At 43.7% G+C, this 26,844-nt stretch overlaps 1 protein-coding gene across 2 annotated transcripts in view; it reads left to right on the top strand.

Moving 5' to 3' along the window:
• Positions 1-893: 893 nt before the first annotated feature.
• LOC126355882 (regulation of nuclear pre-mRNA domain-containing protein 1B) overlaps positions 894-26,844 on the top strand; it is a 66,274-nt gene continuing 40,323 nt past the window's right edge. Inside the window, exons 1-3 of one of the 2 annotated variants that reach the window (XM_050006384.1) lie at positions 894-909; positions 1,039-1,285; positions 1,435-1,674. In XM_050006384.1, the coding sequence (XP_049862341.1) occupies positions 1,132-1,285; positions 1,435-1,674 (394 nt within the window). In that variant the 5' untranslated portion in view covers positions 894-909; positions 1,039-1,131. Of the gene's footprint in view, positions 910-1,023; positions 1,286-1,434; positions 1,675-26,844 lie in introns of those variants that run through there. The other variant, XM_050006385.1, reaches the window with a different exon arrangement.

Below are 26,844 nucleotides of genomic sequence, written 5' to 3'. Positions count from 1 at the left end.
GTGCCGTGCCCGAATCTCGACCGAGACGAAGCGAAATGAAACATCACTCTTTAAATACAATTAGTCCGTTCTAAGCACAAGTGGACTGAAACAGCGTTATTTGAAACAACGATACAGTTTCTGTGGCTGGATCGAGATCTAATCTGGTCCCGGTATCCGACACAGAGCGGAATGAAACACCACTGTTTCGAAGCAGTGAAACATAGCCGTTTCGAAACACAAACAGTTCCACGTATCGATACACTGTACCGAAACATAGAAACGGTGGCCAAGTCTACTGCCTAGCAAAGAACTAATAATTCTCAAGCATTGCAACATGTTTCAAAAGTTTTTGATCTGCTCATTATCACTGCACAGACTCTCAGCCTAACTCACACCTGATCAATATTATTGCAGATCTGGAAATAGTGACCAATAATGTTGACCGTCTAGATAACGATGCCGCATAAAACATTAAGAGCCATTTACAATATTGTTCCAAGTTTTGAAGTCCGTGTCAGCTACACTAACCAAGTAATGCGAAGAAATGGTGTTGGGATAACTTATTTTAGTGATGAAGAGCGTCTTCAAAATGACGGAAGATCTGGAAGGGAAAAAAGACTCCCAATATTAACGAAGATGTCATAAAAAGAATCTAAATATAGAAACTAGAACTATATTTCTATATGCCTTCTCCCGCGAAAATAATATTACTAGTCTTTTTAGATTTGTGACCGAAAAAGTTCATGTACCAGTAAGTTAAAATGAGAGTACATTATTTTTTTCGGTTTTTTTTTACATATGGTACCGGTACCGATTGCTGATCATAGATATAGATGAGCATCGTTGTTTTCTATCTTGTACTTCCCTTATCACAGTAGACTACTATTGAGATCTCTCACACAATTTACTGTGGTGACGGAAATACCCGTAAGTGTATACAATACTATGAAAACAGCAGAGCAACGCATTCTGCTCTACAAAATTAGTGTAACACTCTGGACAACACTGCGCAATAAAAGACTGAAACATTGTTGGTATAAACATTTTTTTTTCTAGTTGGCAGCACTGTAATGTTTGTATCGTTGGAACAATAGAGAAGCGATGTGTTATTTACGTGCAAATGGAAAGATTATCTAGAACGCGTATGAAATGATGGCTGGCTTTACGGAGTCGGCATTATCTAAGAAACTTGCAGACCTTAACAGTTCGCAGCAAAGCATACAAACTCTCTCCCTGTGGTTAATTCATCACCGAAAACACCATGCCGCAATTGTGAAAGTATGGTTCAAAGATTTTCTAAAAAGTAAGTTTGAACACGAGAAACAAAAATATAAAAATATGTAATGTTTGTGCGTATGTCATGTTTTGAAATAATAACTGGATCAAAGAATAGTACCTAAAATGTAGATTGAGCGTGTGGTATGTGTATGTTTTGCAAATTCCTAATTCTAGGCAACGCGAATAGGAAGCTGACCTTTATGTATCTAGCGAATGATGTTATTCAAAATAGCAAGAGAAAAGGCCCTGAGTTTGGGAAGGAGTTTGGAAGTGTTCTCAAAAAGGCCTTCGAACATTTTTCTCTTCCTGAATGTGACGAAAAAACGATTAGGAACCTCAATCGAATACTACAAGTTTGGGAAGAAAGAGGTGTTTATGATAGCAAGATGATAAAAGAATTCAAGAAAGCTCTGGGTAAGTGACACATGTATCATTTATTTTTTTATATTATTTGTTTAAGGTTGAATCTTGAGACTACCAAGATCTTTCCTTTGTGTCAAGTTTTGCAAAAACTTACCTTGAAACTCCCTGCTGCTGTGCAAAAATTCCAATTCCAGTTGGTTGTATTGATTTATTTATCTTATCAGTCAATTTGTATCAAGTGGAAATGTAGTATCCCAATTGAGAAATGCACGATGTTTGGCAGATTGGGAAAGTTTGTTATTAACAGAGTAAAATGTTGATAACCAATTGTTGGATTGTGTCCCATTGTGATATTCGTGAAATACTGTTAGATTTTAACTGTGGATCACTATGCACCAAGTGGCCCAATGAGGCCCAACTAACCATCTCCAATCTGAAAGAAATTTAAAACGGTGTTCTTTGCAGAATAAAGCTAAACTGTGAAAGTCTGAGATCAAGACAAAAAGAAATAAAGTTTTATGAGGATTTTAGTGGAGGGCTGCAAACCGTCGGGTGAGCTTTGATAGGTATACCTACATTTATGATGGCGTAAAGTAGATATTTGACTCAGTTGTTCAAATTTTGTTCTCTGCACAGTTCTATAATTATAGGGTTGTGTCATTGCCAAATGCTACAGTTTATTAAATAGAATTTATGTTTCTCATCTTGCGAAAGATGATCAGTATTTTTTTTTTTCATTTTTGTTTCATGAGAAATAGCTGGTTTTTCTGTATCTAAATAGGAAGTAGATAATTATTTAACTCTGGCAGTAAAATACAGCTCTTGAAAAAAAATTTGTTTTCACCTGTAGCTGTCAACTTACCAAGTTTCATTTTATCTAAATTCATCATTCTTGAAGAAACCTAAAATGCTGCTTACATATGAGAAAAGAATTTCCCGTCCTTTTTCCCGGCCTTTGCTAATACAATTACCTAGAGTTTCTGTTCTTGTATGTTTCATCATTCTGGTTGAAACTGTAAATTTGAAGTTACTTGTGATATCAAACAACTTATTTAATGTCCTCCCCCCCCTCCCCCCATTTCAACTTACTCTGTCTGCCATCATAATCAAGACAGTATGAGCATTACTGATAATTAGAATGTGTCCCACTAGAAATTGCAATCTGCTCACAAATTTTACTTTATACTTTATCGATCTTGCGAATCTTATTTAGAGACATTAATATTTCAGAGGTAAATGGCCAAGAATTGACACTCAGGACTGAACAGATTGTGCAGTTCCTGTTTGTTCAACAACATCTGAATTGATAAGGAGGATAACAGACAAAGTTTCTTGTGTGCTTCATTCTGCACATTGTGTTCTATTTTTGTGAGCATGCCATTTTTATTGACATGATTTGTTTCTATAAAAGGCTTGCAGCAGTACTTTTGCAAGAATAACCGAGTGACAGACAAGGCTTTGTGATGGGAGAGATAATTGAATTTGCTTCAAGGTCATAATTGGAACGTAACTTAAGACATCTTTATTGGTCATATTGGGTTTCATTTTGAGACTAGCCGTTTGTCACATGTACTAAAATGGACCTGAACAACAAACTGTGCAAGGAGATAAGTCAGGAACCAACATCACATTTTAATTAGATACACTTCTGCTGCAGCATCTTGAAACTGATCAGTAAAGAAAAATTTGGCTCAATGGAAGCATCAGATTCCACCCATATGCTTTGATCCGCGACATAAGGGTGTTGTAGTGTGTGACGTCATTACGGCATGGAGTTTGTGTGTTGAGAGGGGGGGGGGGTGTGTGACCTAAGTTGCAGTGCTGGAATTTCTTTTTAATTTTTTTTTCTCGAGTTGTGATGTTTTATATATTTGTGGTGTATTAATTGCATTTTAATTTATGTAAGAATGTTTGATTTTGGAGTTTTTGAGGTATTGTGGTTTTGATTTTATTTTTGTGATTGTAGATGTTGGTTATTTTATATCAATAGTTGTGGTTGATCTATATAGGTCGCGGGAAATGACAGATTCCAATTTTTGTAGTTGTAGGTGTTGGTGATTTGCTATCGTCAGCTGTGGTTGAAATATATAGGTCAAGGGAAATTTCCGAACCTAATTTTCATAGTTTTAGGTGTTTTTGTGGTATCGACAGTTGCGGTTGAGCTGTAGAGGTCAAGGGAAGTGTCAGATTCCTGTAGATTTTGTTGGTGTAGTGGAATGTTGTAAAGTTTTTTGTCATTTTGTGTGTTTTGGGATCGTGGTGTTTTTTTTTTTACTGTTATATTTAGCTTGCCCCACTCTAAAACACTCAATTTCCTGCAGTTGTCCCGTTAGTTTGATTATATTTTTGGAGGAAGATGTTATTGTCATATTTATATGAATTGTCGTGTGTACGTAATGACATATTGGAGATGCATAGAATGGCCATTTGCGCCATATTGATGATGTTATGGGTCAAAGCAGATGGGTGGAATCAAAAACTTTTATAATCCCGAAATATTCTTTTTATATTGCAGGCTTGACAACTAAGGTGGCAAGAAATTGTTCAGTTTGTTCTGGAACTCAGAGTGATTAATTTCTTGGTTACAGTTCAAAATTACAACAGCCTACCAATTACCTGCAGATAAGTTGTACTTTGTGAAGTAACAGACCCACTCATTTCCAGTCGTCTCGTGGCAAATGTTGTTGGTTTTAGTTGTAGGTGGTAGCCACTAACCGTTATTACCCTCATGATCAGACTATCAGCAACAAATAAAACACAACACACATTTTACAGTGTTGGTTGGGAAATGACTGTGTCAGTGTGACTTCCCCCTGTGGGTCCGGGGGTTGTAATAGATCCGAGGTGTTCCTGCCATTTGTAAGGGGGCAACTAAAAAAGTCTCCCACTTTTTGTCCCTGTAAGTTCACGTCCTATTTTATGGTTTGACCTGCCACTTTCCGAATTCTGCGGAAGTGCAGGCCATGTGGGAAAGGATGCCTTACGTGGTGTACCAGTTACCCATAGTGCCATTAGATTCGATCTCCTAAACCTCTTCTCATAATGGGTTTACATCTCCACCTGCAATTCAATGATTTGGGCGAGGACACTTTCTGGGGTACATAATCTTCTTAAGTTGTCTCCTGTCCTCTTTTGCCCCCATGACAATAATGAATTTCTCTGCACCCCATACCCAGCACGGTAGCCAGTCCATTGTGGGGCCATCGTCTACCCATTTGGTGGTAGCCCTCTGGCAACACAGGGATTGCAGTGCTGATGCCTGAGCTGTAAACTGCCCATGTATGCCAAGGAGTAGATGCCCATCTTCTTGGGGCATCAGGACTCCCAGCAACAGCCGTCATGCAAGGTGGCCTTTGCCCATCGGGGCAGCCCCTGAGTAGAGTGGGTGGTATCAGGGCGGATGACCTGCAATGAAGCGAACCAAGTCGTCTCTTGCTGGTGACCAAACGGCGCCAGCAAGTTGTAAGAAGGGAAAGATGAAATATGATGCTGACAGGTATTGCCACAAATCGTTTCCCTCCCTTGCTGCATGATGGAAGTAATGTAGGGCTACAGAAAGAAGAGAGCCATTTTTGCTATGATATTTAGAATGGATGAGGACTCCTTTCTACCTACAAAGCCTTAATTTGATTGTTGAACATCTCAAGAATAAGTTTGGGGAAGTGGCAGCCCGGTCCAAGATGAGAAACGGTTCACTCTTGATTCAGGCAGCATCCCCAGCCCCATCCCAGACCTTACATGCCTGTGGCCAGCTTGGTGGTATTCCTGTTTCTGTCACTCCTCCCCATGAAAGCCTCAACATGGACCAGGGGATTATTTTCCATCCCGACCTCCTCTTGCAGTCTGACAATGAGTTCCACGCTAATTTAAAACGGTGGGGTGTTCATTTCATTCGGCACATTTACAGGGGACCCAAAGACAATAGTGTTGCTACTGGTGCATTCATCTTTGCCTTTGTTACCCCTGTGGCATTAAACCGTACGTTCCTCCCCCTATGTGGTGCTTTAAGTGCTACAATTCCAGTGCCACATGTTGAGATTGCAGACATCCACTGCATACAAATACTCCAAGTGCATCTCTTCACACTTATATCAATTGTGGAGGGTACCACTCCCCCTGCTTGCCAGACTGCACAGTACTCCAAAAGGAGTGGGAAATCATGGAGTACAAGACCTTGGACTGGTTGACTTACCAAGAGGCTAAATGCAGATTTGAAAGATTGCACCCCATTCGGTTGATGTCCATATATGCTGCAGCTACTTCAACATCACCGTCACAAGTGGCGGTAGTTTCACACTCTGTGCTATGAACAGTGGGCCGTCCAGGCCTCCAGAATACGTCCGCCCGCTTGGTGGTAGGGGGCAAATCATCTTCTGTTGTTCCCAAAGCACCTACTTCAGGAGCACAAATGCCCCCTAAGTGCAGGCAACATTGGTCCCCTCCCCCCAGCTAGAGAAGCAACAGCTTTCTCAGTCTTCTCTTGTGCGGAAGGGGTCCCTTGGGACTCTCTCTTCCAAGGTCTCCACTAATGCCACAGCAGACACTTGCTTGTGACAAAAGGAGCGTAAAGCTGCTGGACGCAGAGCTTCACGGTCTCCCTCCATGCCTGCAGCTACTTTGGAGAAGGCCCTAAAGAGAAGCGAGAGGGCAAGCAAACCAGGAAGAAGACTGCTAAGAAACAGGACCCTCCAGTAGCCCCAACATCACCAATTTCCTACCTGTTCTGCATCTTAGGATGACATGGAGATTTTAGTGTCCGCTAAGGACCTGGATCTCACTGGCGCTTCATATACAAATTCTCAACCGGTGGCAGCAGGTTAAGTCTGAGGCATAACCTGTCTCCTTGGTCACTATATGCCTACCCCGATTCCAGAAAGCGTCGTCATCCAGTGGAACTGCGGCAGTTTTTTTTTTTTTTTTTACGTGGTTGAGTTATGTCAACTTTTAAACGTTACACCTGCTTTTTGCAGTGTCCTTCGTGGCTATCGGGAGCTACAAAAATCATCCTGGGGTTGAAGTTAGCACCTTCGTCGTTACCTGTCTATAGTGAATCCTTCAAGCACCTTTAGTAGCTGTGGCTGTCAGGCTGAGGACAAGGCAGGAAATTACCATCTGTATCATCTACCTCCTCCAGATATTATCCAGCTCCCTCCACTTTTTATTCTTCTGGATTATTTCAATGCCCACAACCCTTTGTGGGGTGTACCAAGGTTATTGGCCATGGCAAAGATGTTGGGGACCTACTTAATTCAATTCGTCCTTTGCCTTCTAAATACAGGTGCCCCCATGCATTTCAGTGTGGCACGTGGCATCTATTCAGCCACTGATTCCTTGGTTTGCTGTCCTGGCCTTCTCCCATCTACCCACTGGAGAGCACATGACGACTTGTGTGGTGACCGCTTTCCACTCTTCCTGTCCCTACCCCAGCATCACTCATCTCAACACTTTCCCAGGTGGACTCTTCCCAAGACTAACTGGGACACTTTTACATCCACTACCAACATTGAGTATCCATTGCATGAAGTGATCTACATTGTCATTAATACCATTGTTCCGCAGTTGAATTAGCAATCCCTTGTTCCTCTGGTTGCCTCTGGCAGAAATCAGTGACTTGCTGGTTGCCAGAAATGATTGCGGCGGGCCCTCCAACATCATAAGTGCCACCCCTCCTTGGAGAACCTTATTGCCTTCAAACGGCTGTGTGCCCAGGTTCGCCTTCTTATCAAATGAAGGAAGCAGGAGTGTTGAGAATGCTTTGTCACCACCATTGGAACACGAACCTTCCTCACCCAGGTTTGGACCAAGCTCTGCCTACTTTAAGGCTATCAGAACCCTGCAAGTTTCCCTGGAATGTCCACAAATGGGGCTATGTCTGCCAATCCAGACATAATTAAAGATCATCTTGCTGAGCATTATGCTTGCATCTCTGCATCTGAGAATTACCACCCCATCTTTCTTCTCCTCAAACAGGGTGGAGCAACAACACCTATCTTTTGCTCCATGCCTCCCTGAGCCTTATAATGCTTTTTTCAGTGTTTGGGAATTTCCCCGTGCCCGTGTCGACTGTCCTGACACATCCACGGGCTCAGAATGCATGCATTCGCAAATGCTGAAACATCTGTCAGTGGATTCCCAACACCGCCTCCTTGCCATATTCAACCGCATCTAGAGTGATGGCGAATTCCTATCGCAATGACAGGAAGGTATCATTCCAGTGCTAAACCCAGGAAGAACCCACTAGATGTTGATAACTATCATCCTATTAGCCTCACCAGTGTTCTGTGCAAGCTGCTAGAATGTATGGTGAGCCAATAGTTGTGTTAGTTCCTGGAGTCTCAGATCCTTGTGGCTCCATCCCAGGGCGGTTTTCGTCGAGGACGCTCCCCATTCACAAATTGTTGCACCTGAAGCCTGCCATTCGATTGGCCTTTTCCCGGCAACACCACCTTATAGCCATCTTTTTTTTACCTGAGGAAGGCCTAAGATACCACTTGGTGACAAGACATCCTTGCTACTCTGCATGAGTGGGGTCTCGAGGGCCTGCTCTTGATTTTTATACAGATCTTTTTGTCACTCCATACTTTAAGAGTCCGCATTGGTGCTTCCCTCAGTGCACCCCATATACAAAAGAATGGGGTCCCGCAGGGCTCTGTCCTGAGTGTCCCATTCTTTTCAGTCACCGTCAATGGTCTTGCATTAGCAGTAGAACTGTCAATATCTCCCTTCGTACACACTGACAATTTTTGTATTTCCTTCTGCTCCTCTTCTATTGTTGTGGCTGAATGCTGGCTGCAGGGAGCTATATGGAAGACACAGTCATGGCCCTCACTCATGGCTTTCAGTTTCTGGCTGCCACAAATTGTCACGCACTTCTGTCGTCATCATACAGTCTATCCCCATCCAGAACTTTACTTCAATGACCAACTATTTGATGTAGTGGAGACTTGCTTTACTTTGGGACTGGTCTTCGATGTCTGCTGAATTTGACTTCCCCCATCTTCATCAGCTTATGGAAGAGCGCTGGCGGCAACTTAATATTATTTGATGCCTGATCCCCACCGACTGGGTTGCTGTTTGTCCTACACTGCTGCAGCTGTACAAAGCCCTCGTACAATCCTGTATTGATTATGGTAGCATGAAGAACTTTTCTACTTATTTTGATTATTTTGTTGTTGTTGTTGCTGGCTCAAAATCGTGTTGTGTCTAGGAGTACATTCTTGCTGCTGAAAATTTTGATTTAACGTCGCGGGTTCTTGAAGACGAAGTAAGTTATGAAGAGTTGCCTGTTGCTGTGAATGTCTTTATTTTATCCCATTCTTCTAAATCACGCCGACTGTATAATTTCCACATTCAATTACATTGTTGGTGACACTTATAAAAACTTCCTGGCAGATCAAAACTGTGTGCCTGACCGAGACTCGAACTCGGGACCTTTGCCATTCGCGGGCAAGTGCTCTACCATCTGAGCTACCGAAGCACGACTCACGCCCGTTCCTCACAGCTTTACTTCTGCCAGTATCTCGTCTCCCACCTTCCAAACTTTATAGAAGCTCTCCTGCACTTGCCCGTGAAAGGCAAAGGTCCCGAGTTCGAGTCTCGGTCGGGCACACAGTTTTGATCTGCCAGGAAGTTTCCTATCAGTGCACACTCCACTGCAGAGTGTAAATCTCATTCTTACTTATAAAAACGTCTACTTCCATCTGAGGCATTCCCACTACTACTTACATTCTGCGGTACTCACAATTTCCAAAGAGAACTTTCTCAACAGGAGTAGAATCTTTACCAATTATATAATTATTTCTTAAACACAAGGGCCATTTTTTTTTATTCAACCTCCGATAGGCTATAAATAAAAGACAAGTTCGTAGAAAACAATGATTTTACTACCAATAGTTTTGTACACTTATGGTTACTATTCAGCATAATCACCAAAAATATTGAGACATTTATCATACCTGTGAACAAGCTTTGCAATACCCTTTTCAAAAAATGTTGTTGCCAATGATTTCAAATGAGCACTGACATTGTTTTGAAGATCTTCATAGGTTTGAAAGTGCTGCCCTACTAGCCACATCTTCAGTTCAGGGAAAAGATGAAAGTCGCTAAGTGCCATGCCAGGACTGTAATGGTGAATTATCAAAAATGTCCCATTGCAATTGTTCAAGGAGCCGTTTGGTTGTGCCAACAGTGTGTGGACAAGTGTTGTCATGGATCAACACAATTTCTGAAGTCAGCATTCCTCTTCATTTGTTTTGAATGGCTCTCTGCAAATGTAAAGTTTCACAATAAGTAGCTGCATTTATAGTGATTCCAGGCTGCATAAACTCTACAAGCGACACATCTATTGGTCCCAAAACACGGTAGCCGTAACCTTTCTGTTGTTGAATGTTTGTTTGAATTTTTTAGGTTTATTTGGTGAATTTGGATGCTTTCATTGTTGTTATTGTCATTTTGTTTCTAGCATGTCATATTGGATCCAAATTTCATCTCCAGTAACAATTGATTTCAAAAAGTTCTCTCCTTCATCGTGATAACGGTCAAGGAAATTCAAAGCTGACACCATTCAGTGACTTTTGTCCCCCCCCCCCCCCCCCCTGCGGGTCCGGTGGTTAGAATAGGCCCGAGGTATTCCTGCCTGTCGTAAGAGGCGACTAAAAGAAGTCCCTCCCCCTCAAGGGGGTAGTTAGTGCCTGCGTCCGGAGACGGACGGTTCCACAACCTATATTTGCGGTCATTTTGGTTTGTTCACTTCTGGTTTCTTCCTTCCTTTGGTTGGTTCCTTTCTTTGTTCTTCTCCATCTCACTGTCTTACTTACTCTTTCCCTTGCCTTCTTCTTCTTGCCTTCTTCTTCTTGCCTTCTTCTTCTTGCCTTCTCTGGTCTCCACCTCGGTGTTTGAGACAGTCTGTCCTTTCTTTCCCTCTCTCCTTTCTTTTTCCTCTACTTCCTTCCTCCCTGTGCGTGCCTGAAGGCCAACCCACGCGTTCGCACGCGTAGCCGGTGACAGGGTAACGCGTAATTCCCCACCCTGGCTAGACAAGTAAGGCACGCACGTACCCTCTGGTAAAGGCCAGGCCCAGGGAGGGGTGATTGCCTGAGCTGACACCTTCCGACCATGCCGATTGGTCCCTCTGTCCGTTTCTCGGGAGGTGTGACCTGAGGTGTGAACAATCATCTAAGGCGGGAGTGCCCTCTGAGAGGGTCCCCACAAGGAAGGAGCGCGCCATCGGAGACGCTGGCAATCATGTAGGATTCCTCCGCAATGGATTTCTCTTCTTTTTCTCTCTCATCTTCTGCCCACAAACGGAAACTTGACCAGCGGCCAGTGACAAAAGTACTACCGCCTCCCCCACAGTTCTCCGTAGTTTCCCGATCTGAGGACGGAAAGGATTTTTCCTCTGTCAACCCTTTCGTTATACAGAAGGGCGTAGATGCCATAGCCGGATCGGTCAAGTCTTGTACCAGGTTGCGTAACGGTACCTTGTTACTAGAAACTGAGAATGCCTTTCAGGCACAAAAACTGCTTCGGGCCACACTCCTGTACACATTCCCTGTCCGGGTGGAGGCTCACCACACTTTAAATTCATCTCATGGTGTGGTATATACTAGATCACTCGACGGATTGACTGACGAGGAGATCCAGTCTTTCCTCGCTGAGCAGGGCGTGACGGCTGTCCATAGGGTCATGAAAAAGGTCAACAATGACCTTGTACCAACCTGGACACTTTTCTTGACCTTTGATAGTGTTCAGCTGCCGTCGCGCATCAAAGCGGGCTACGAGGTTATTTCTGTTCGCCCTTATGTCCCGACATCCATGCGCTGCTACCAGTGTCAGCATTTTAATCACACTCGCCAGTCTTGTTCCTTTGCGGCTAATTGTGTCACTTGTGGCAGGGATGCCCATGAGGGTGACTGTCCACCTCCGTCTCCTCGTTGAGTGAACTGTCACGGTGACCATGCAGCATCCTACCGCGACTGTCCCATCTACAAGGAAGAACGCTGTATCCAAGAAATTCGGGTAAAAGAGAAAGTGTCCACCTTGGCTGCTCGCAAGCTATTTGCTAGTAGGAAGCCCACGCTGCTCCCAGAGGGGAAATACAGTACCGGCCTCGCCTCTCCTTGGACTACCAGGGAGGTGGCGACATAGACATGCGATCTGACCTTCAGCACTACGGTCGTCCGTTCGGCCAGTGCTAAGATCGCCCGGTCGACGTCTCCTCTTCCTCTCGTCACCCCTCCAATACAAGCACCTTTATCAGCTTCTGCCAGGACGAAGACCCAGAAGACAGATGCACGGGCATTCAAGAAGGAACTGTCTCGTGCAGACCTCCTACGTACCTCAAACTCTCAGCCATCGACCAATACTTCCACAAAATGACCTTCCAAAAAGGCTCATAGGAAGCGCAGTTATCCTTCCCTGCCACAGCGCATTTCTTCTCCTGCGCCACCCAGCGGTTGCTGCCGCAGGCCGTCATCCGTTTCGCCTGGCTGCACCGCTGGTAGCTGAACATCTGGCCGTTCACTGGCGGAGGAAGCTCCCCCTCCCGGCCATCTTAACAAGATGGCTGATAAACCTATAGAACAAATGGACGATGACCGTCCGCCTACTGCTAGCGGCGGCAGTGCTCACTCGAAGCCGGGCGTTCAGCAGCTTTAGAGATGACCCCTTCTTGCATCTTCTTCTTCTCACAATGGCACTTATTCACAAGAATATTAGCAGCATTCGCTCCAATCGAGAGGACTTGAAATTGCTGCTCCACTAGCACTGCCCGCTCGTCGTAGCCCTCCAGGAAACGAAGCTACGCCCATGTGATCACATTGCCTTGGCACACTACACCTCTGTGCGTTTTGACCTACCCCCTGTGGCAGGTATTCCGGCTCATGGAGGGGTTATGTTGCTGGTCCGGGATGATATCTACTATGATCCCATCACATTGCACACCGGCCTGCAGGCAGTTGCCTCCGCATTACTCTCCCCACTTTTACATTTTCCATTTGTACCGTTTACACTCCACCGTCATCTGCCGTGATGACATGATGCAAATTATTGCTCAGCTACCTGCACCATTTTTGTTAACTGGAGACTTCAATGCTCACCATCCTCTTTGGGGGGCTCTCCAGCATCCTGTCCGAGGGGCTCCCTGTTAGCAGACGTTTTCAACCAGCTCTATCTTGTCTGCCTCAATACTGGCGCCCCTACTTTTCTTTCAGACACCTCTCACACCTATTCCCATTTAGACCTCTCTGTATGTACTACCCAACTTGCACTCCGGTTTGAGTGGTATTCACTTTCTGATACATATTCGAGCGACCACTTCCCGTGTGTTATCCATCTCCTGCATCATACCCCCTCTCCGTGCTCAACTAGTTGGAACATCTCCAAAGCAGACTGGGGGCTCTTCTCTTCCAGGGCGACCTTTCAGGATCAAACCTTCACAAGCTGCGATAGTCAGGCCGCACACCTCATGAAAGTCATTCTCACTGCTGCTGAATATTCCATCCCTCGCACCACTTCTTCTCCACGTCGCGTACCGGTCCCCTGGTGGACCACAGCATGTAGAGACGCTTCACGTGCTCGTCGACGTGCTTTCCGCACCTTTAAACGCCACCCTACAGTGGCGTATTGTATCAATTATAAACGATTACGTGCACAGTGTCGTCGTATTTTTAAAGAAAGTAAGAAAGCCAGCTGGGCTGCTTTCACAAGCACCTTCAACAGTTTTACTCCTTCTTCTGTTGTCTGGGGTAGCCTGCACCGGCTATCTGGCACTAAGGTCCACTCACCAGTTTCTGGCTTGACGGTCGTGAATGACGTCCTTGTGGCCCCTGAGGATGTCTCCAATGCCTTTGGCCACTTTTTCGCAGGGGTTTCGAGCTCCACTCATTACCCCCCCCCCCCCCTGCCCCCCCCCCCACCCCCCGTTCAAAGTTCATTAATATGACCATTTATACAGATGGCTCTAAGATCAATGACGGGGTCGGGTGTTCTTTTATTATCGGGGCACAAAGTTTGAAATACCGGCTACATGGCCATTGTTCAGTCTTCACAGCTGAGCTGTTTGCCCTCTACCAGGCTGTTCTTTAAGTCTGCCGCCACCAACATTCTGCTTATGTCATCTGCTCCGATTCTCTGAGCACCATCCAGAGCCTCATTGATCCGTATCCGGTTCACCCTTTCATGCACCGGATCCAACACTCTCTTCAGCAGCTGGTGGATGATGGGTCTCCAGTTAGCTTTATGTGGGTTCCTGGCCATGTCGGTATCCCTGGGAACGAAGCTGCAGATGCCGCAGCCAAGGCTGCGGTCCTCCAGCCTCGGACGGCTTCTTGTTGTGTCCCTTCATCAGATTGTAGCAGGGTCATTTGTCGGCGCATTTTATTGCTGTGGCATGCCGATTGAGCTGCACTTACAGACAACAAGCTTCGGGCCTTGAAACCTCTTCCCGCGGCTTGGACGTCCTTCTCGGCGGGAGGAGGTCGTTTTGGCCCGGCTACAAATTGGACACTGCCGGTTCAACCATCGCCATCTGCTGGCGGCTGCGCCGGCGCCGTTCTGTCCATGTGGGCAATTGCTGACGGTCTGCCACATTTTAACATCCTGTCTGGATTTTACTACACTGCATCTTGATCTTGGCCTGCCATGTACTCTGGATGCCATTTTAGCGGATGACCCAGGAGCTGCTGTTCGCGTTCTTCGTTTTTATCAACTTGACACACCTGTCTAAGGATGTTTGATTATGCTGTTGTTTTTTAATCCTACGCCTGTTAATGTCTTTTATAGTGTTGTCCCTTTTAGTTGCTGTTTTAACCTTGTGCCTCGCGGTGCATTCCTAACTTAGTCAGGGCGCTAATGGCCATTGTAGTTGTGCGCCTGAAGAAGTGGTGGGGGGGGGGGGTGGGGGGGAAGTGACTTTTGTGGGCATGTGTCAACATTTTTGGAACCTAATGAGCTACAGAGTTTTTTGTAGCCTAAATGTTCAGTAACAATAGAGTATACAACAGAAGTTGAAACTTGCGGAATTTCCATAGGTAAAGCAGGTATGGTGAACCTACGATTTTCTCTAACCATTCTGTCAACTCATTCAACAAGGTCAGCAGTAACAACAGACTTGCACCCTTGGCCCCCTTCATTGTGCTTGTCATTTCAGCTATCTTTAAGGTTTTCGGCACCGTTCACATACTACGCCATCAGTCATGAAGTTATCACCATACACTCCACCCATTCTCTGATGAATTTCTGCTGAACTATTCCCTTCTGCTTGCAGAAACTGAATTATACTTCACAATTCACACTTGGCAGAAGCATCAATGACAGCAGCCATGTTTATATGGCTGTAGTGCCATGCTCACTGATGCCTTGAGGTCGGCAATGGCGGAGTGTGTAGTGAGAGAGTTGCACTGTAGACTACAGTGCATGTCGACTTTCTGCCGCTCGTGTAGCTCCTATACTAAGCAATAGGAGGTTGGGAAGAAAAAAGGCCCCCCATAAATCCAGAATCAAATTTAATAATTAGCATTTGATTGTGTAATTAATAATATGAATCTTAAGTATGCCGAAATTTTGTAATGTAAATTATTCTTAAAAGAAGAGCAATTTTAACTGTTAGTACATATCAGTTGTAACACGTTCATTTCTTTTGTATACATTTTAGCCTGAAATATAATGAATCGTTTACAAAATCATATGAATTCTTTTAATGAAACAGCTGAGATAATTTTAACCTATGCAAAATGTTAGATGATGATGATTCATTATAGGGTCCACTTCTGTTTGCCTCCATGGTCTATACCTCAGCCACAGCTTCGGCTGGACCTATTGCAAGTCCCCAGAGGCTCAATTCCACCTGAGGCCCTCCGCCAGCAATTTCTCTCTGTTCTTGGTGAGTTTGAGGGCTCAGAAATAATCTACACAGATTGTTGGTTTAGTTTGTGCTCACGTTGGGCATACTGAACAGCTCTTCTTGCCAGATAGATGCAGCGTTTACACAGCAGAGTTAGTTGCCATTAATCGCGCTCTTGAGCATATCTACTCCTGCTCCGGCGAGCCCTTAGTCATCTGTAGTGACTCCCTAAGCAGCCTGCAAGCTCTCAACCAGTGCTTCCCTAGACATTCTTTGGTAATGACTATCCAGGAGTCTCTTTATGCCCTCTGCAACAGTGAACATTCCGTGACCTTCATTTGGACCCCAGAAAATGTTGGGATACCGGTCAGTGAACTTGCTGACCACCAGGCCAAACAAGTTACCAGTAAATCATCTCTGGAGATTGTCCTGGCAGAGACCAATTTGCAATCGGTCTTCCACTGCAAAGTTTTTGCGATCTGGGTTACTGAATGGCGCACCCTGAGTACACCAAATAAGCTCCGTGTTATCAAGGAGACAACAAATGTGTGGCGGTTATCCATGTGAGCCACTCGCAGGGAATCTGTTGTCCTTTGCCAGCTGCACATTGGCCATACATGGCTAACAGATGGTCACTTCCTCGGTCGCGAGGACCCACCTCGATGTCACTGTGGCTCCTCTGCGACTGTCGTGGCGGCGGACTTCAGTGCCCTACCTATGGTGTAGGGCGAGAATGCCTCAACAGCAGATCTAGTTTTAGTTTTACATTTTACTCGTGAGGGTGGTGGGGGGGGGGGGGGTTTATCGGTCCATCTAAGGGTGGGCGTCTGGCCTCCTTCTTTCTGAGGCCTTCACCCTCCCTCCATTTTAACTCTCTATCACCCTTTCTTTGCATTTGTTTGTCTTGGTGTTCGTCTTTTCTCTATGTGTGTTCATCTCGTCTTGTCTTTTTGGGCTGGACATTTTAGTGGGTTGCAGAGTGACTGGCTCATCCTATGTTATTCTTGTGATTAGCCACCCCAGTCCATCTCTGCTCTCTGGTTTTAATGCCTTCCTCTACTTTTCCTCGTGGTATATGTTTTCCTCGCTTTCTTGTTCATTTCTTTTGTTTTCTCTTTTGGTGTGGTTTCTCATTCCTTTTAACCCCATTTACTTTGTCAAACTAAATTTGGGTGTTGTCTTACCTTGTGCCATGTTTGCAACTGGAAAAAGGGACTGATGGTCCAGTTGTTTGTTTCCTTTATACCCCAAATCAACAAACCAATAAATGTTACAAGTACTTGAGGTAGTACATTTGTACAATAAGCTGCAGTGGAGTGGTAACCCATTCTCCTTTCTTAATTTTCTTCAGTTTTAGATTTCCATGGTCAATAATCTCTCTGGTCGATAATCTCTCTGTTAATTTTGTAGGAACCTAAATACTTTAGGAGTAAAGGAGATCACTCAGGGAAAGGAAGAACGTTGAGTAATCATCAGGAACAGACACACACAAAAAAAGAAAACTTGCTAGCTTTTGGAGTAATCCATTTTTGAGCTAGAGTTCACACACCCATGTCTAAGTCTCTGCATAGTCCAGTGACAGTGCTACATTTCACCATGTGGTCTAACTGCAGTTGGGTGTTGTGTTGAGTAGGGTCCGTAGGAGGCAGAGAGGTGGGAGGCAAGGAGAGTGGTTGGGAGTGGATGGTTGGTGGCTCAGAGGAGGCAGCTGTTTTGCCAGCTAGGAATGTGGGAGGGAGGGATGGCAGGTGCTTGGAGTAGGTATGAGATGCACGGTTGTTGAAGCTGATGGAATGTGGCACATCAGGCTGCCAAGGAGGCCTGCAGAGGGCAGGAGGTGGCACAGTGTCGTATTCCCATGCAGGCTGTCTTTTCTGCACCACATAGGAATTTCATGCAGTTCTGGGATGAGGAATGGCTGACAGTAATGTACAATAAGCTGTAGTTGTTGAAATCAACTATCCGGCCATGATGTTCCTCCTGCTGGTTGTTCAGGAGGGATGAAGTGACCCTCGCATGTCTTCAAATTGGGCACTGGCCTCTTACATGTGACTTTTTACTACAGCGAGCAGATCCCCTGTTTTGTAATGCTTGTGGCGTGCAAGTCTCTGTACCCCATATTTTAACAGAGTGCATTTTATACCGTGATGCAGGGGTAGAAGCAAATATCAGTGGAGACCTTCCCTCTTTTTTAGTTGATGATGAGATGAGTGTGACTAAAGTTTTAAAGTTTCATGATGTGTCTGGGCTCTGGCCTTAGCTTTTAATCTGGAGGTTTTAGTGTGTTGTAAAGTGGCTGGTTCACTCTTTCTTATTCATGTGGTCGGCCAGCCACGTCCATTAGCTATATTGTTTTAACTCCTTCTGCCAGTTTCTTCCTGTATAGTTAATGTTTTAATATTGCCATGATACTTCGTTTTGTGCTTCCATGTGGGTACGCACTCATTTTTAACATTTTGTTACCTTTAGTTTTTGTTACTTTTAGTTTCCGTGCTGCTTTTGTGTCCTGTTTAGTGTACTTAACTGACACTCTTCTGATACTGATTTTGCCCTGGTGCTGAATTCCTTGCTGTCATATGCCCATACCAACATCCATCCATCCATCCATCCACATCCCTGTTGCAGTATGTATAGTGGCAGAGAACTTGCAAGGGTATAGCTTCATACCTTAATACTGCCATATCTGACTTCTTTGTGTATTGATTCTCTTTAACTTCAGGCTACTCTTCATCACTAGTAAATTTTGATCTGAGTCTGTCTATGTACAATCCAGTATCTCATTTCAGAATCTCTACCTGACCATTATGTAATCTAACTGAAATCTTCCTGTATCTCCCAGCCTGTTCCAAATATGCCTTCTCCTCTTGTGATTCTTGAACAGATTATTTTCTATTAGTAGCTGAAATTTATTGCAGAACGCAATTAGTTTTTCTCCTCTCTCATTCCTAGTACCAAGCCTATATTCTCTTTGACTGTTAGATTTTCATCTCCCTCTGTGTACTGAATTACCAGTTCAATATCCTCACATACTTTCTCCCTCTCTCCCTCCATCGACATGTGTACCTAAACTATCATTGTTGGAGTTGGTTTGCTGTTGATTGTGATGAGAACAAACCTATCACTGAACTGTTCTCAGTAAATCACTCTGCTCAGGAAGATGACAGATCAACCTTGTGTCTGGTCATCTGGGTTTTAGGTTTTCCACGATTTCCCTAAATAACTCAAGGCAAATGCAGCCCATCGGCTGGGTGCCATGTTGTCCTCATCACCATCTCATCTGCATCGCTGTGCAAGTCGCCCAATGTTGCGTCGCCTGAATTGGGTTGGATTGTTTGGGTGAGGAGACCAGACAGCGAGATCACCGGTCCTACCTAGATTAAGACTTGCACTTGGCTGCCAAACTTCCCAGATGGGGCCTCCCAACCAACAATGTCACATGATCAATTTGTGTGTGTGTGTGTGTGTGTGTGTGTGTGTGTGTGTGTGTGTGTGTGTGTGTGTAGGTTGGATGGGTGATGAAACACTACTTTAGGTGTGGGAAAGATCTTAGGTGGGAAGTTCCTCATTTCAAGGTATGATGATGGATAATGGTAATCCTGACAAAGGACATGGTTGTTTTTCCAGCCATAGGTGGTATTTGAGTGATGAGGGGGCACTCCTTTTTAGCTGATTCTTGGGAATGGTGGGAGGATTGTAGGTATGTGAAGATACGGCATGGGAAGTCTGTTTGTAGACTAGGTTTGGGGGGGGGGGGGGGTAGTGCCTTTCTGTGAAGGCCTTTGTGAGACCTTTAGCATATGGGGCAAAGCAGTTCTCATCACTGCAGATATATAGGCTGTGTGGGAGGGATTTTTTGGAGTAGAAGGGATAGGGCCTGTTGAACTGCAGGTACTGTTGGTGGGCTTAAGATGGGCAGGGGTGTGGGTGGAGGTGTTAGAGAGGAGGAAGTCAACGACCAAAAAGCTGGTACATTGAGGTGAGGAGGACCACGTGAAGCAGATGGAAGAGAAGGTGTTGAGGCAGTGAAGGAATGAGGATAGTGTGTCTTGGCTCAGAATCCAGATCATGATAATACCATCAACAAACTTGAGCCAGACTAGGAATTCGGAGGTTTGGGTGGCTAGGAAGGTTTCTTCTAGATGACCCACGAACAGGTTGGCATAAGGACACCATGCAGGTATCCCTGGCTGTACCACGGATTTGTTTGTATACCTTCTCTTTAAATGAAAGTAGTTATGTGTCAGGTTACAGTTGGTAAATTGTATAAGGAATGAGGTAGAGCTGTTGATAAAATATCGATATATATCGGCAATGTTTTTTCAGCGATATATCAATATGGAAATGTCGAGTGCTGATGTTTTCATCTTAGTATATATTTTTTTCATAATTTTTGGTGAGTATTTGAAATTTCTTCTAAAATTTCTGCAGAACTTAATTTTACTTTCACTGTGTGCAGTTTTACTACTTATTGAGCTTTCATCATGTACAGTCTTTCTCTTTCAGTGTATGTAGCAAGTATGGGTGGCACGAAATAGTAGTCCAATTGGACTGGGGGATGATGGTGTGAATGGAATAACAACATATCAGTTGTAAAGAAATAGCACACCATTTGCTTTAAAAAAACAAATTTTAACACAAATTCTGTTTTGTTTCGTCACATCAGCATTCTTAACAAACAGTTGCTGAAACTGATGAACAAAAATCTAAATGACAAGATCGGTCTTTGTGGTGGATGGAGACATGTAGGTAAAATGCTGACTTAATCAGCATTCAGCACTACCAATTGAGACTGCAACATTTAACTTCACCATGCAATTTTGATACTGCGAGTGCTAGTTCACTGGCGTTCGCAGAAATGAAATAACAGGGAAGTCGACATGAAGTGTTCCAGACAAATCTGATATGTGATGAAACTGAACAGCAAACCCATTTTACGCCTTTTATTTTGCCACTTACATGCAAGTACCGTTGTTAGCAAAGTGGTTATCACCAAGTGTGAACTATATTGTTTTCCTTTCAGTTCTTGCTGCAAGGGGGATAAGCAGCTGCTAGCTTGTGTTGATATGCGGAATATTTAATAATAAATCAATACTTAAATATATGGGTCTAAAACTGGCATAATATGTGCAATGTGCAGTAAATATTTTTTCCATCGATATATCGATAATTTTTTTCGATGTATCGAGGGCCGATGATAATATTTTTTTCTCAAAATTGTTCAGGCTTTCGTGGCCAGTTGTTGACAAACTGCCGTTGCTTCTGTCTCGGGTTCTTTTGCCGATGTTAGTCCGATGATTTTACTGCCGTTTCGCCAGCACGAGTGGCTGGCATTGTCAAAGCTTCACCCTCCATTACCGGTGGTGAACTGACGCCCAGCTCGTGGGCGCATACTATATGTACCTGGTGTGCCAATGTCAGAGGGCTTCTACATGGTCATTTCCAGTGCAGTTCTCCTCTTGCTACCTGCGAGGGTCATTCGCTGCAGTACGGGAAGCCAGGATCCGTTTACCTTAAGGCTTTCCTCTTTCTTGTTGAAGCTCTAAACAAGCGGGTGTGATAGTGCTTCTCTACAGCCAGAACTTCCGTGTCGGTGAATTTTGTTACATGGTCAGTGTCACCTAGCGACACCAACACGGAAGTTCTGGCTGTAGAGAAGCACTATCGCACCCGCTTGTTTAGAGAAGCTGTAGAAATACACAAACAGGGGAAGAGCTTCAACAACAAAAAGGAAAGCCTTAAGGTAAACGGATCCTGGCTTCCCGTACTGCAGCGAGCCACAGTCGCAGGTAGCAAGAGGAGAACCGCACCCAGAAATGATGGCGGAGAAGCCCTCGGACATTGACGTTCTAGGTATATACAGTCTGTGGCCGCGAGCTGGGCTCCAGCTCACCACCGGCAATGGAGGGTGAATCTTTGACAATGCCAACCACTTGTGCTGCTGAAACGTCAGTAAAATCATCAGACGAACGTCGGCCAAAGAACCCGAGACAGAAGCAAATAGGCAGTTTATAAATATTTTAAAAAATGTTGACAAATCGGACTCCTGATATTTTTAAAAATATCAACAGTCCTAGAGTGAGATAGTGGGTTTAGAGTGTTGAGGGCATTGGGTGAGATAGCGTTTTATAATAGCGAGGCCATTGGCATGAGGAATGATGATGTGTAGAGGTGGCATCAACAGTGAAGAGTAGGGATCCAGAAGGTAAAAGGGTGTGGACAGTGTAGAGTTGATGAAGGAAGTGGTTAGTATCTATGATGTGAGAGATTAGATTTACAGGAATTTGTTGAAGGTGTTGGTCAACAACAGTAGAAATTGTTTTAGTGAGAGAACAAAGCAAGCTACAATGGGGTGTCCAGGATTGTTGGGTTTGTGAATTTTTGAGGAGTATGTAGAATGCTGGTGTGCAGGGTGTCGCTGGGGTGAGGAGGGGGTAGACTCGAGAGAGGTTCTGTCAGGGACATGTGCATTTGAGTAGGGATGGGAGGTTATGTTGGACTTCTGGGATGGGATCATTAGGATAGAGTTCATAGATGGAGGAGCTAGACAATTGGCAGATGCCTTCTGCCAAGTAGTCACTGTGACTCATTACAGCAGTGGTGGAGCCTCTGTAGGGAGGATGATTAGGTAGAATCTGTTTTAAGGTTGTATATGGCTGTCCTTTGTTTTTGCTGAAAGGTTAGTGTTCATAAGAAGGGACCTGGGGAAGGACGGTGAAGTCTAGTTGGAGGTAAGGAATTCCTGGAAGATGACCAGGGTATGGGAGGGGGGAAGAGTCACAGTTGAATGGTGGTATGGACTGGGAGAGGCAAGATTCAATGTTGAGAGTAGGTTGGCTTTGGTGGAGGGATTGATAGCAAGTAAATGTTTCCGTTGTAAGGATCAGTAGAAGGAGAGGAGGTCTTTGACAAGTGCATCATGGTTAAACTTGGGTTATTTATTATATTTAGATATAGATGAAAGTATCCTCAAATATACAAAATTACAACCTAAAAGTAGCAGAATTGTATCGGGCATTAAATGTAACAACAGTTTGTGATGGTTTTGCAGTGTTTTCAAGCTCAATTTTAAACCTTATCGAGAGGGTCTCGTTAAGCAAATGGACAAATTTTTCTAATACAAAAACACATGCATTTGTTAATTAAAGGATAAAGGAGTTCAGTTGAATTGGATCCACCAATGCTGAGGAAATTCGGTTAGGAAATGAGACCTGGAAAGTGTAAACTGAAAGCTTCTTAACTATTTTTGGGTGTGTTTTGTAAAGACTGGTTTTATTGTATAGAAAATATATTAGCTAAATTGCTTTCAAATTGGAGATGGTCATACGGGACTGATTCCTGAAATTGGTCCACCTGATGTGGAATGAACCTTGCTGTAAAAAATATTATTCATGTGAAGATTCTGTATCAACCAGACCTGTTAAAATATTTCTGCGGAAGTGGATATTTTACTGTGGATTAGGGTCCTTGTGTACAGTGTCTTCTGTTGTTGCATCATAGAATTGTGTGGGCACACAGAAAATATGTTGCTAGTAAGAGTGTAGGGTGAGCAGCTAGAGTGCATTTCAGTAAAATCCTTCTGGATTAGTGAGAATATCATATGTTGTTAGTCATGCTGGTCTGTAAATAGAACTTTACCTAGCCTGAATGTTGGTATGAATACTAGAGTAGTTTACTAGTCACACTCGTATTGGAAATGTGATGCGCTTGTCTTCTTGTAACTTTTGAACTGACTGTCCAGCCATCCATTGAGGGACCAGGGACTTTGTGTGACAGTGAAACCTTACATTTTTCACGTTATGAGATCATTGTTATGGAAAAAGAAGCAACAGCTCACAGAAGGGAAGGGGGAGGGGGGGGGGGGGGGGGGCAGGAGGAATCTTGATCCAACTGGATATGGAACCCTCAACCTTTGAATTTTTAGTCTTGCACTTACCCACTAAGCTACACTAGTCTGTAAATAAAATGTGCTTACGTTAATAATAGTGAAATCCTGAAAATGTCACGAGTGTATGTTGGTAGTCATAAGCCATTTATCGGTTTATTCAGGTCATACACTGAAAGCAACATTCTGCATCAATTAAGAAAAAGTAGTCACATCTCTTGAAAACTATATACTACGAGGGTTGACTGAAAAGTGATGCCTCCACCTTAATAACTCTTCAACTGTTGGCAGCATTGGTATGCGGCAGGTACTGGCTTGTTCCATAGCCTTTTCTCTGCAGCTCCAGTTGGCAGGAAGCCTTAGCATTGAATGGTTGTGTTGTCACTGTGTGAACTATGGAACCCTGCACAGGCGGTCGGTCAATGTGGTTTAAGCAATGTGCAGTCATTGGATTCTTGACAACAGAAGGTGTCACCCCAAAGGAGATTCATCAGAGAATGAAAGCAGTTTATGGTGACTGTGTTGATGTGAGTACTGTGCGTCATGGGGTAAGTTTAAAGATGTTGAGGTGCGAACATCTGACCTGCGTGACAAAGAGTTGGATAACCTGTGGTGGTGTTATCCTTGTCGATTTCCTTGATCATGGAACAACAACAAATTCGAAGTGTTAAATCACAACGCTACAAACTCTGAAACAATGGCTAACAAGAGTCTGAAAAGAAAAGGGAAATGTTTTCCTGCAGCATGACAATGCTAGCCACAAACTTCACGTGCCACCACAGCAGAACTTCAGAGAGTGAATCTCACCACCGTACAGCATCCTCCATACGGTCCTAGCACCGTCGGACTTCCATGTGTTCCTGATAATGAAAGATGATCTCTGGGGACATCATTATGCTTTTGATGAAGACGTTGAGAGAACTGTGAGACTGTGGTTGTGGAAACAGTCTCAACTTCTTCCATGACAGCTTCAGAAAGCTTGTTCATTGTTGGCAGAAATTTATCCAGTTGGCTAGTGATTATGTGGAAAAGTGAATATTGGTAATTAAAAATCACATTCTAAGGATTGTTTCTGAATTTGATTTATTAAAATATTCCCGTCCAACCCCAATTAAGGAAGGTGGAGGCATTACTTTTAATTCAATCCTCATATAAATGAAATAAAATTTGTTGTGAGTTAAGCTTTTTATTGAAACAGTGTGAGGGGGGTGTGGTGGTGGTGGTGGTGGTGGTGGTGGTGGTGGTGGTGGTGGATGTCGTCGTCGTCTTTGGTTCGGAAACTGGTTTGTTGCAGCTCTGCATGCTACTCTATCCTGTGCAAGCTTCTTCATTTCCAAGTACCTACTGCAGCCTACATCTTTCTGAATCTACTTAGTGTATTCATCTCTTTGTCTCCCTCTGCGAATTTTATTGTCCACACTTCCCTCCAGTTCTAAATTGGTGTTCCGTTGGTGCCTCAGAACATGGCCTACCAACTGATCCTATTTTCTAGTCAAGTGGTGCCACATTCCTCTTCTCCCCAATTCTGTTCAGTACCTCCTCATTAGCTACATGATCTACCCGTCTAAACTTCAGCATTCTTCTGTAGAACCACATTTCGAAAGCTTCTATTCTCTTCTTGTCTAAACTGTTTATCGTCCATGTTTCACTTCCATAAATGGCTGCACTTCACACAAATACTTTCAGAAAAGGCTTCCTGCCACTTAAATCTATTGTCAATGTTAACAAATTTCTCTTCTTCAGAAACACTTTCCTAGCCATTGCCAGTCTCCATTTTATATCCTCTCTATTTCGACCATCATCAGTCCCTTGCTCCACAAACAGCAAAATGCGTCTACTACTTTAAGTGTCTCAATCCCTAAACTAATTCCCTCGTTATCATCATCATCATCATCATAATCTTCAAATTTAATTAGACTACATTCTGCTTCTGCTTTTGATTTTGTTGATGTTCGTTTTATATCCTCCTTTCAAGACACTGTCCATTCCATTCAACTGCTCTTCCAGGTCATTTTCTGCCTCTGACAGAATTACAATGTTGTCGGCAAACTCAGTTTTTATTTCTTCTCCATGGATTTTAATTCCTACTCTGAATTTTCTTTTGTTTCCTTTACTGCTTGCTCAATATACAGATTGATTAACATCGAGGATAGGTTTACAACCCTGTCTCACTCCCTTCCCAGCCGCTGCTTCCCTTTTATGCCCCACCCATGAACCTTATAACTGCCGCCTGGTTTCTGTACAAATTGTAAATAGCTTTTTGCCCCCTGTATTTGAACCCTGCAGCTTTGACTTATTAAACTGATAGTTTGGTAATTTTCACATCTGTCAACTGTTGTCTACTCCCGGGGCCTTGTTTCGACTCAGGTCTTTCAGTGCTCTGTCAAACTCTTCACGCAGTATCGTATCTCCAATTTCATCTTCATCTACATCCTCTTCCATTTTCATAATATTGTCTTCAAGTGCATCGTCCTCTATATACTCCTTCCACCTTTTTGCTTTCCGTTCTTTGCTTAGAACTGGATTTCCATCCAAGTTCTTGATATTCATACATGTGGTTCTCTTTTCTCCAAAGGTCTCTTTAATTTCCCTGTAGGCAGTATCTTACCCTTGTGAGATAAGCCTTTACATCCTTACATATGTCCTCTAGCCATCCCTGCTTAGCCATTTTGCACTTCCTGTTGATCTCATTTTTGAGATGTTTGTATTCCTTTTTGCCTGCTTCATTTACGGCATTTTTTATATTCTCTCCTTTCATCAATTAAATTCAATATTTCTTCTGTTACCCAAGGATTTCTACTACCCCTCGTCTGCTGTCTTCACTACTTCATATTTCAAAGCTACTCATTCTTCTTCTACTGTATTTCTTTCCCCCAGTCCTGTCAATTGTTCCCTTGTGCTCTCCCTGAAACTCTGTACAACCTCTGGTTCTTTCAGTTTATCCAGGTCCCATCACCTTAATTTCCCACCTTTTTGCTGTTTCTTCAGTTTTAATCTACAGGTCATAACCAATAGATTGTGGTCAGAGTCCACATATACCCCTGGAAATGTCTTGCAATTTAAAACATGGTTCCTAAATCTCTGTCTTACCATTATATAATGTGTCTGATACCTTCTAGTATCTCCAGGTTTCTTCCATGTATAAACCTTCTTTCATGATTCTTGAACCAAGTGTTAGCTATGATTAAGTTATGATCTGTGCAAAATTCTACCAGGCGGTTTCCTTTTTCATTTCTTACCCCCAATCCATATTCACCCACTACATTTCCTTCTCTCCCTTTTCCTACTATTGAATTCCAGTCACCCATGAATATTAAATTTTCGTCTCCCTTCACTATCTGAATAATTTCTTTTATCTCATCATACATTTCATCAATTTCTTTGTCACCTACAGAGCAAGTTGGCATATAAACTTGTACTACTGTAGTAGGTTTGGGCTTCGTATCTATCTTGGCCACTATAATGCGTTCACTGTGCTGTTTGCAGTAGCTTACCCGCA

This window comes from Schistocerca gregaria, chromosome 3 (assembly GCF_023897955.1).
Source record: "Schistocerca gregaria isolate iqSchGreg1 chromosome 3, iqSchGreg1.2, whole genome shotgun sequence".
NCBI classification, from domain to species: domain Eukaryota; kingdom Metazoa; phylum Arthropoda; class Insecta; order Orthoptera; family Acrididae; genus Schistocerca; species Schistocerca gregaria.
The sequence above is the reverse complement of the archived record's forward strand: the minus strand, read 5'-3'. Positions and strand labels throughout refer to the sequence as shown.